Genomic DNA, 11,688 nt, shown 5'->3' on the forward strand with positions numbered 1-11,688 from the left:
GCATTTTGCAGACATCCCAAGAATTAATGTCAAATATTACTGTGGGGCCAAACTTGGTCAAGGCCCCTGCCCACCCAAAGTGCCGCCGATGGCCGCCAAGGTACCAGACGGTGATATTTATGGCCGAGGTCCCTCGGCGGCAAATCAGCGACGTACCCCGCCAACCTGGGCGTCAGCGGGCCGGAGGTCTCATTCTCGGCGGCAGAGGCGCTTGTCGCCCAAGTGTCGCCGAGGATGGAGTCCGACCCACAGAGGGTCAATAAAAGACCATCTGAGATCCTTCAGAGGACCCCAGGTCAGTGCCTGTAAAGAAATAATTTAAAAACATTGCACTGACCATTTTTACCGGATCGTGACACTCACCGTTCGGAACAGAGCAGCCTCCTGGCAGCAGTCCATCGCCGAGTCCTGCCCACACCGATCCGGCATTTCGGCCGGCGGGCGGGAGGTCACTTACGCACTCTGCCCGTCCGCTGCGACATTGGCACTGGGCAGTTCCAGCACAGGAATGTCAGCGGCCGGTGAGTTCATCAAAGTCGGGCCCTTGAAGTCTCAAACTATCTTATGGGACAGGCACGCTCTGTCTTGTGGGCAGCACCATCGCCTCTGAGTCAGAAGGTCGTGGGTTCAAGTCCCACTCCAGGGATTTGAGCACAAAAATCCAGGCTGACACTCCAGTGCAATACTGAGATAGTGCCGCGCTGTCGGAGGGGCAGTACTGAGGGAGTGCCGCACTGTCAGAGGGGGAGTACTGAGGGAGTGCTGCACTGTCGGAGGGGCAATACTGAGGGAGCGCCGCACTGTCGGAGGGGCAATACTGAGGGAGTGCTGCACTGTCGGAGGGTCAATACTGAGGGAGTGCTGCACTGTCGGAGGGGCAATACTGAGGGAGCGCCGCATTGTCGGAGGGTCAATACTGAGGGAGTGCCGCACTGTCGGAGGGGCAGTACTGAGGGAGCGCCGCACTTTCGGTGGGGCAATACTGAGGGAGCGCCGCACTGTCGGAGGGGCAGTACTGAGGGAGCACCGCACTGTCGGAGGGGCAGTACTGAGGGAGTGCTGCACTGTCGGAGGGGCAGTACTGAGGGAGCCCCGCACTGTTGGAGGGGCAGTACTGAGGGAGCACCACACTGTCGGAGGGGCAGTACTGAGGGAGTGCTGCACTGTCGGAGGGGCAGTACTGAGGGAGCCCCGCACTGTCGGAGGGGCAGTACTGAGGGAGCCCCGCACTGTTGGAGGTGCCGTCTTTCGGATGAGACATTAAACCGAGGCCCCGTCTGCTCTCTCAGGTGGATGTAAAAGATCCCACAGCACTATTTCGAAGAAGAGCAGGGGAGTTCTCCCCGGTGTCCTGGGGCCAATATTTATCCCTCAATCAACATCACTAAAACAGATTATCACATTGCTGGTCATTATCACATTGCTGTGTGTGGGAGCTTGCTGTGCGCAAATTGGCTGCCGCATTTCCCACATTACAACAGTGACCATACTCCAAAAGCACTTCATTGGCTGTAAAGTGCTTTGAGACATCCGATGGTTGTGATAGGTGCTATATAAATGCAAGTCTTGCTAAACGACACGCCCCATAGAATCTAATCACTGGCCCAACTCGCCAGGCCGACCCGCTGTGCTTCAGGGGAAGTTCTATAAATATCTGACTTTCAATTTGTGCAGACCGATCGGATTACTAAAGTTTGTACCATAAAAGGCTTGAGTTTTGCTCCTTTAGGGTCTGATGAACTGAATCTGATGCCTTATTCAAAGGAATTCACCCCTCAGTGTGGTCTGAGATATCTTTATTTGGATAATTGCAAAGCAGAGCTCTGGCATTTGCTGTTCTTACATCTCTTGCGCGTTCTAATGTTTGCCGTTTACCTGATGGCACCAAGATATTCCACAGCAGCAAGATTGGTAAGCGAGTTGGTTTAACTGTTTGCACCCAATGCTGACTCCTGGTACCTCACCACATTTAAACAGTACCTGGATGTGCACCTGAAGTGCGGTAACCCACAGGGCTACGGACCCAGAGCGGGAAAGTGGGATTAGGCTGGGTAGCTCTTGGTCGGCCGGCGTGGATATGATGGGCCGAATGGCCTTTCTCTGATTCTATTCTATTCTATGAATCATACCTAGCACAAAGGAAGCTGGATGTTGGAAGCCAATTATCCCAGCCCCAGGACATCACTGCAGGGGTTCCTCGGGGCAGTGTCCAAGGCCCAACCTTCTTCAGCTGCTTCATCAGCCAATCCTAAGGTCAGTGACAGGGCTGTTGAATGCAGATATCAATGGCAAGGATCAGCAGGAAGTTTGTGCAGTGGATAAAGCCCGATTTCCCGATTTACACCCTGACAAATATACAAGTTGAGTCGGTCCATTGGCTGAATGTAGTAGTAATGTTAACAGAATAGTAATCCAGGGCCTGGACCAATAATCCACAGAATCGCCCTTTCAATTCCATCCAGGGCAGTTTGACCATTTGAATTCAGTTTAAAATATCCGGCTTGGGGGGGAGGGGGGGGGACAATTGAAGCAACTTCCAGCAGGTTTGGACATTGAGTTTACCACTGAGTATTCAATGGTATTCATTGAGTTTACCAGTTCATAAAGATAGAATCAGAAACTTACAGCACAGAAGGAGACCATTTGGCCCACTGTGTCTGTGCCTTGGAAAGAGCAGCCGTGCTTAGTCCCACGTTCCCGCTTTTTGTTCCTAACCCGGTAAGCTTCCCACCCTCAAACCTGCCCAACTCCCTCTTCAGATTATTGATGGACTCAGTTCCCACCAGCTGTTCAGGGAGTGTTGCAGATCCCCAAATCTCTGTGAGGGAAAACATTTCCCCCATCTCCCGCTACATCTTTCACCAATGGTTTTCAACCCCTGACCTCTGGTGATTGGCCCACTCGCCACAGGGAATATTTCTATCAAAACCTCTCATCATCTTCAAACCTCTATAGGTCACCTCAACCTTCTCTGTTCCAGGGAGAACAGTCTGAACTTTTCCAACCAGTCCCTCATCCTTTGGAACACCCTGGTAAACCTCCTCTGTATCCTTTCTAATGACTTACCTGAAGTGTGGGCCCAGAACGGCCCACAATACTTCAGCTGAGGCCTAACCAGTGATTTATACAGTTCGAGCTTTTATATGTTATAAAGTTACAGTGAATTTTACAGCACACAGACACAGGCCACTCACCCCTTCACCTAACCCCATCAACATATTCTTTATTCCTCGTGTTTATCCAGCTTCCCCTAAACTGCATCGATGCTATTCACCTCAACCCCTTCCTGTGGCAGTGAGTTCCACATTCTCACCTCTCTGGGTGAAGAGGTTTCTCCGGAATTCCCCATTGCATTTATCAGTGACTGTTTTATATAGTCTTTCCCACGTGAAAATATCTTCTCGATATCTGCTCCCTCGACCCCCTTCATAATCTTACAGACCTCTGACAGCTACAGAAAAAATAATCTTTCCTGATAGTTGCAACCTCTTGGTTCTGCTATGATCCTTGTAAATAATAAGAAATAAAGAGTGAGTTACAGTCTGGAATCTAATCGAGGGGTTCGGGGGGGGGGGTTTATATATAGAATAACAGATACCCGGGAGTGAGTTACAGGCTGAAATCTAATCGAGGGGTTCGGGGGGTTTATATATAGAATAACAGATACCCTGGGAGTGAGTTACAGGCTGGAATCTAATCGAGGGGTTCGGGGGTTTATATATAGAATAACAGATACCCGGGAGTGAGTTACAGGCTGGAATCTAATCGAGGGGTTCGGGGGGTTTATATATAGAATAACAGATACCCGGGAGTGAGTTACAGGCAGGAATCTAATCGAGGGGTTCGGGGTGTTTATATATAGAATAACAGATACCCAGGAGTGAGTTACAGGCTAGAATCTAATCGAGGGGTCCGGGGGGGTTTATATATAGAAAACAGGAACCCGGGAGTGAGTTACAGGCTGGAATCTAATCGAGGGGTTCGGGGGGTTTATATATAGAATAACAGATACCCAGGAGTGAGTTACAGGCTGGAATCTAATCGAGGGGTTCGGGGGGTTTATATATAGAATAACAGATACCCAGGAGTGAGTTACAGGCTAGAATCTAATCGAGGGGTCCGGGGGGGTTTATATATAGAATAACAGGAACCCGGGAGTGAGTTACAGGCTGGAATCTAATCGAGGGGTTCGGGGGTTTATATATAGAATAACAGGAACCCGGGAGTGAGTTACAGGCTGGAATCTAATCGAGGGGTTCGGGGGGTTTATATATAGAATAACAGATACCCGGGAGTGAGTTACAGACTGGAATCTAATCGAGGGGTTCGGGGGCTTTATATATAGAATAACAGATACCCGGGAGTGAGTTACAGGCTGGAATCTAATCGAGGGGTTCAGGGGGTTTATATATAGAATAACAGGAACCCGGGAGTGAGTTACAGGCTGGGATCTAATCGAGGGGTTCGGGGGGAGGTTTATATATAGAATAACAGGAACCCGGGAGTGAGTTACAGGCTGGAATCTAATTTAAATAGAGGCTGTGCTTTAAAGTTGTGACACATAACTGATGAGATAGGAGCTAAGGGAATATTTTGTATATTTGTATTTTACATTTAAAATGCTCTGCAGGTTGTTAGAGCGGTTTGTCAATGCAACATGTCACATACTGAGTAACCCTGAGTGTGGACCCGGAGGCGGGGCCGCGGAGGGGGGAGGCTGGGCCAGAGGCTGAGAGCCCACCGGCCCCTCCACAACCTCACCGCCTCCTGGTCAGGGACAGGGCAGGGACAGGGCAGGGCTGTGTGTGGACCCGGAGCCCGGAGCCCGGTGAGAGGCAGGCAGTGTGTCCGGGGCAGAGGCTGTGGCTCGGGTCGCTGTCCTTTCCCCTCAGCAGGTCGATGAATTTAATTGTTTGCAGAATATCATTTATTTGTTAAAACTCAACGCCTTGCCTGTAATACAGAAACTTCTTTCGCGAGAAAGCTCAGGGTCAGCGAGCCCTGGAACTTTTCCGATCCCTCGCGTTTGCTGGAGCTCTGATTGAGACAGAAGTTCCCTGGAAGTGGGGAATAGCTGGAGGCAGAGGGAACGCTCCAGCCCAGAGCCAACCCAACGTCCAGTATTCGGCCTTTAAGCCCCACTTGGCAGAGCTATTCCACCGGGAGCACAGGACATCTGGAGGCGACAGGGAGGGGCTGAGGAGGTCCTTGACTGGACATTGAGCGGCTCCCCGCTGGTGGGGCACCGGCCTGGGGCACCGGCCAGCCCTCTGTCTCTGAAGCTCGGACCCAGGCCGTGTAACATGAACCAGACTCGGGATCAGTTGCCAAACACCTCCAGTCCCGACGCCGGCTTTGCCTCCCAGAAGGTTCTGATCAACTTGCTCTCCATCCCGCTGTCGGTCATCATCGTCGCAGGCAACCTGGTCATCATCGCGGGGATCGTCGGCAACAGGAGGCTTCACAACGCCACCAACTACTACTTCCTGAGCCTGCTGCTGGCCGACCTGTGCACTGGTCTCATCCTGCCCTCCCTGCCCAGGATGAGCTTCCGCAGTGGCCTGAGCCGCCAAACCTGCTTCTTCTTCCATCTCGTCCCGAACTTCATCTTCCTGTCGTTCCTCGCTAACCTGCTGTTGGTGCACTGCGACCGGTATGTGTGCATCGTGTGGCCCCTGCACTACCACTCCTCCTGGGTCCAACAGCGGGTACTCACCATGCTCCTGGCTGCCTGGGCCTTGCCCCTACTCTTTGCCTCGCTGCCTCTGCTCGGCTGGAATCACTGGACTCCTGGGACCACACATTGCTACTTCAAATCCATCTTCCCCTCTGACTACATCTACCTGGAGATCTACGGGCTGCTGATCCCCACCATCCTCGCCATCAGTGCCATGACCGTGCGCCTGTTGCTCGTGGCCCGCAGGCAGCTGAAAGCCATTCAGAAGGTGAACAGGTCAGTGCAAAGGGCCAGCGCCTCGCTGGGGCAGCAACACATGGACATTAAATATGCCAAGTGTGTCGTTGGCTTCTTCCTCATCTTCCTGGTGTGCTGGGTCCCGTACATGGTCTACATCCATGTCTCCTTCTTTCAGCGGGGCAAAGGTTCCAGGACCCACATCGTACTGTCCTGTTTAGGGACCAGCAGTGCGGCCCTGATTCCCTTCGTCCTGGCGCTCAACAACAGGCAATACTTCAAACTGTGGACAAAGCTGTTCCGAAGAGTTTGTGACACCATCTCGCACTGAAATGTTCTGTCCACTGTCGGATATTTATTGGTTTTAGGTGTGACTATTGTAGGTCCCAGCCACAGCTCCAAGTCAGAAGTGGGTTCAATCCCCACTCCAGAGACCTGAGCATAAAATCCTGGCCGACACTCCCAGTGCAGTACTGAGGGAGTGCCGCACTGTCGGAGGGTCAGTACTGAGGGAGTGCCGCACTGTCGGAGGGTCAGTACTGAGGGAGTGCCGCACTGTCGGAGGGTCAGTACTGAGGGAGTGCCGCACTGTCGGAGGTGCCGTTAAACCGAGGCCCCATCTGCCCTCTCAGGTGGACCACAGCACTATTTTGATGAACAGCACAGGAGTTGTTCCCATGTCCTGGGGCCAATATTTATCTCTCCCACAACATCACTAAAACAGATTATCTGTTCATTATCACATTGCTGTTTGTGGGAGCTTGCTGTGCGCAAATAAGCTGCTGCATTTCCTACATTACAACAGTAACTAGGAGATGAGGGGATTGACTTATGCGGAAAGGTTGAGCAGGTTGGGCCTCTGCTCATTGGAATTCAGAAGAATGAGAGGTGATCTTATCGAAACGTACCAGATAATGAGGGGACTTTACAAGGTGGATACAGAGAGGATGTTTCCACTGATGGGGGGGATTCTAGAACTAGAGGGCATAGTCTCAGAATAAGGGCCGCCCATTTAAAACTGAGATGAGGAGGAATTTCTTCTCTCAGAGGATTGTAAATCTATGGAATTCTCTGCCCCAGAGAGCTGTGGAAGCTGAGACATTAAATATATTTAAGGTGGAGAGAGACAGATTTTTGAGCGATAAGGGAGTGAAGGGTTATGGGGAGCGGGCGGGGAAGTGGACCTGAGTCCATGATCGGATCAGCCATGGTCGTATTAAATGTCGGAGCAGGCTCGATTGGCCGTATGGCCAACTCCTGCTCCTATTTCTTACGACTACAATCTCATGTAGTTCTTATGACTACACTTCAAAAGTACGTCATAGTCTGTAAAGTGCTTTGGGATGTCGGGGGTCAGTGAGAGTGCGATTGAGGCTGCTGACACGCACAGCGAATAGTCACTGCGTCCAGCTCATTCACTTTCCCCATAATACACGAGCAACAGCCTGGGGTGTGTCTGAACCCACACAGCAGTTTGCAATTCACTGCAACCAAACGGAGATTCAGCTTTCTATTTTACTTCATTTCTCTCAAGGATAAGTTGTATTTAATACATTTTTGATTTGCTTTGAGTTGGATGGGTGCAGGGTAGAGTTAGTTTCTGTTCCTATAAGCTTTGGAGTTTTGTTGTGAGTGTACTTTCTGAACTTCTCCAAACGCAAAAGCAAAATACTGCGAACGCTGGAATCTGGAATAAAAACAGAGAATGCTGGGAATCTCAGCGGGTCAGGCAGTGTCTGTGGAGAGAGACAGAGTTAGTGTTTCGGGTCAATGACCCTTCCTCAGAACTGGCGAATGTTTGGAAAGAACGCATTCTTCACAAGCCCTGATAGGGGGAGGGGAAGGTAGAACAAAAGGGAAGGTCTGTGATAGGGTGGAAGGCAGGAGAGATTAGAGAGACAAGGGGGAAGATGGGCCAAATTCAAATGGTAATGGCAGGAGTTAGAAAAACATTAGTCAAGTTAGGGTGTGAATGGTGGGATAATGACCCGCTACCATTAGAGACACGGTGAGAAACGGTCTCTGGGCGGGGTGGAGATTGGCAGCGGCTACGCTCTGAAATTGTTGAACTCGATGTTGAGTCCTGAAGGCTGTAACATGCCTAAACGAAAGATGAGGTGCTCTTCCTCGAGCTTGCGTTGAGTTTTGTTGGAACAGTCTAGGAGGCCAAGGACGGAGAGGTCAGAGTGAGAGTGGAGCGGGGAATTAGTCTTAGCTGTGGAAAGGAAGATCCACCTCAGGACATCTCAAAGCACTTTACAGCCAATGAGGAACTTTTGTTTGGCGTGTAGTCACTGTTGCCTTGTGGGAAATGCGGCAGCCAATTTGTGCACAGCAAGCTCCCACACAGTTCAGAGAAGGTTCACCAGGTTAATTCCTGAGATGAAGGGGTTGTCATATGAAGAAAGATTGAGCGGAGAGGTGATCTTATTGAAACATATAAGATTCTGAGGGGGCTTGAGAACGGGGTTTCAGAGAGGATGTTTCCCCTCGCTGGGGAATCTAGAACTCGGGGGCATAGTCTCAGAATAAGGGGCCGCCCATTTAAAACGGAGATGAGGAGGAATGTCTTCTCTCAGAGAGTCGTGAATCTATGGAATTCTCTGCCCCAGAGAGCTGTGGAGGCTGGGACATTGAATATATTTAAGGCGGAGATAGACAGATTTTTGAGCGATAAGGATATAAAGGGTTATGGGGAGCAGGCAGGGAAGTGGAGCTGAGTCCATGATCGGATCAGCCATGATTGTATTAAATGGCGGAGCAGGCTCGAGGGGCCGAATGGCCGACTCCTGCTCCTATTTCTTATGTTCTAATGTGATAATGACCAGATAATGTGTTTTAGTGATGTTGATTGCCCAGGACACCGGGGAGAACTCGCCTGCTCTTCTTTGAAATAGTGCCTTGGGATCTTTTACTGAGAGAGTGGACGGGGCCTCGGTTTAACGTCTCATCCCAAAGACGGTCCCTCCGACAGTGCAGCACTCCCTCAGTGTCAAACTTGATTTTATGCTCAAGTCTCTGAAGTGGGACTTGAACCCACGCCCTTTGGGCTCCGGGGGGAGGGTGCTGCCCAGTGAGCCACAATGTGACTGTAAGCACCATACGGACAGAGTGAGTCAGCCCCAGGAACTAATACTCACCAGGTACATTAATAAAGGCTCTTTCCTTTTCTAACATGTTGTCACCTCATTGAAATCTCTCAGAATGAAGAAAATCTGTATCACGTGTGAATTACGTGTCAATATCTGTATCACGTGTGAATTACGTGTCAATATCTGTATCACGTGTGAATTACATGTCAAAATTGCTACAAGTAAAAGTGACCATGAAACTAGCGGATTGTTGTAAAAACCCATGTGCTTCACTGCTGTCCTTCAGGGAAGGCAATCTGCCGGCCTTACCTGGTCTGGGCCTACAGCTATGTGGTTGACTCTCTGAAGTTGTGTAGAACGTTGCTCGATTGTATAAAATCTGTAACGGTTCCAGAAGATGCCTTATCACCACCACCTTCTCGGGGCAACTAGGGGGGGGGGGCAATAAATGCCAGCCTCGCCAGCAATGCCCACATCCCCAGAATGAACATTTAGAAAAACATTTGTTAGTGAGGTCAATTTGGAACTCTGATTCCCCATTAGGTGTCCCAAAGTGAGGATGTAAAAACCATTGAATGATCATAGAAATCATAAAATCATAGAAATTTACAGCACGGGAGGAGGCCATTCGGCCCATCGTGTCCGCGCCGGCCGACAAAGACCTACCCAGCCTAATCCCACTTTCCCGCTCTGGGTCCGTAGCCCTGCAGGTTACGGCACTTCAGGTGCACATCCAAGTACTGTTTAAATGTGGTGAGGGTTTCTACCTCTACCACCCTTTCAGGCAGTGAGTTCCAGACCCCCACCACCCTCTGGCTGAAAACATTTCCCCTCAAATCCCCTCTAAACCTCCCCCCAATTACTTTAAATCTATGCCCCCTGGTTGTTGACCCCTCTGCTGAGGGAAACAGGTCCTTCCTATCCACTCTATCCAGGCCCCTCTTAATTTTATACACCTCAGTCAGGTCTCCCCTCAGCCTCCTCTGTTCCAAAGAAAACAGACCCAGCATCTCCAATCTTTTCTCATAGCTAAAATTCTCCAGTCCAGACAACATCCTGGTAAATCTCCTCTGTACCCTCTCCAATGCAATCACATCTTTCCTGTAATGTGGTGACCAGAACTGCACGCAGTACTCCAGCTTTGGCCTAACCAGTGTTTTATACAGTTCAAGCATAACCCCCCTGGTCTTGTATTCTATGCCTCGGCTAATAAAGGCAAGCATTCCGTATGCCTTTTTAACCACCTTATCCACCTGGCCTGCTACCTTCAGGGATCTGTGGACCTGCACTCCCAGGTCTCTTTGTTCCTCTACACTTCTCAGTGTCCTACCATTTAATGTGTATTCCCTTTCCTTGTTAGCCCTCCCCAAATGCATTACCTCACACTTATCCAGATTGAATTCCATTTGCCCCTGCTCTGCCCACCTGACCAGTTGATTGATATCTTCCTGCAGTCCACAGCTTTCTTCTTCATTATCAACCACACAGCCAATCTTAGTATCTGTAAACTTCTTAATCATACCCCCGACATTCAAGTCATGTAACAGGTACGAACAGGAAACAATGGTAGGTTGCGAAGTTTAAGGAAAGCGAGGCAATGGCACACATGGGGTTGCCGAGGGAAGGCTTGTGTGATGATGGAACAGTTTGGGCCAAATCTCGCGGGAAATATAACGGTGTGATAATGACACGCGCTGTTATTAACGTGCAAATCAGCCGGCAAGCTCCGGGATTAAGAGATACGGCTTGAGTTCTGAATCTCCAGAACTTGTCGGTCAATGCATGCCACTCTGCCATTAGCTTTGCACAAACGCTATCCCGACTTCAACCGCCCATTACTTTTAAGAACTTGCTGGAATTTCACATGAATTGCCCGATAATCTCGCTGCAGAAGGTTAGAGCTGGTAACTAATAGCGTAAGTACCTTTTTAACGATGTGATAATTGTTAATGCAATTGTTAATCAACATCTCGACCAGAATGGGAACAATTTCAACTGTTCAATCTCATTCCTGCAGGTAGTCAATTGTTGTTGGAGATTTAAAAAATGTCAAATTTTAAATTTACAATTTTTTTCTTCCTTTTCCTTTCTGTTTGTTTTGTCTCTCTCTTAATCCAATCATCATCATTATCATCATAGGCAGTCCCTCGGAATCAAGGAAGACTTGCTTCCACTCTAAAAGTGAGTTCTCAGGTGACTGAACAGTCCAATACGGGAGCCACAGTCCCTGTCACGGGTGGGACAGACAGTGGTTGAGGGAAGGGGAGGGTGGGACAGGTTTGCCGCACGCTCCTTCCGCTGCCTGCGCTTGATTTCTGCATGCTCTCGGTGACGAGACTCGAGGTGCTCAGCGCCCTCCCGGATGCATTTCCTCCACTTAGGGCGGTCTTTGGCCAGGGACTCCCAGGTGTCGGTGGGGATGTTGCACTTTATCAGGGAGGCTTTGAGGGTGAATCTAGGGGAACCAGTGGATGTGGTGTATTTAGATTTGCGATAAGCATTTGATAAGGTACCACACAAGAAGTTATTACACAAAATTAGGGTTTATGGGCTATATTAGCATGGATTGAGAATTGGTTAATGGACAGAAAACGAAGAGTAGGAATAAACGGGTCATTTTGGGGTTGGCAGACTGTAACTAGTGGGGTAAGCAAGGATTGGTGCTGGGGCCCAGCTAGTCAC

At 49.9% G+C, this 11,688-nt stretch overlaps 1 protein-coding gene across 1 annotated transcript; it reads left to right on the plus strand.

Annotated features, from left to right (window-relative positions):
• The first annotated feature begins 5,150 nt into the window (after positions 1-5,150).
• LOC139256575 (G-protein coupled bile acid receptor 1-like) lies at positions 5,151-6,361 on the plus strand. The gene has a single exon (XM_070874245.1). It carries the CDS (start codon positions 5,304-5,306, stop codon positions 6,243-6,245), a length of 942 nt encoding a protein of 313 aa, XP_070730346.1. The 5' UTR covers positions 5,151-5,303; the 3' UTR covers positions 6,246-6,361.
• The last annotated feature ends 5,327 nt before the right edge of the window (positions 6,362-11,688 follow it).

The sequence above is a fragment of the Pristiophorus japonicus genome, chromosome 3 (assembly GCF_044704955.1).
Source record: "Pristiophorus japonicus isolate sPriJap1 chromosome 3, sPriJap1.hap1, whole genome shotgun sequence".
NCBI classification, from domain to species: domain Eukaryota; kingdom Metazoa; phylum Chordata; class Chondrichthyes; family Pristiophoridae; genus Pristiophorus; species Pristiophorus japonicus.

Coding starts and splice junctions, on each gene's coding strand:
- LOC139256575 (XM_070874245.1), top strand. CDS start 5,304: ATGAACCAGACTCGGGATCAGTTGCCAAACACCTCCAGTCCCGACGCC.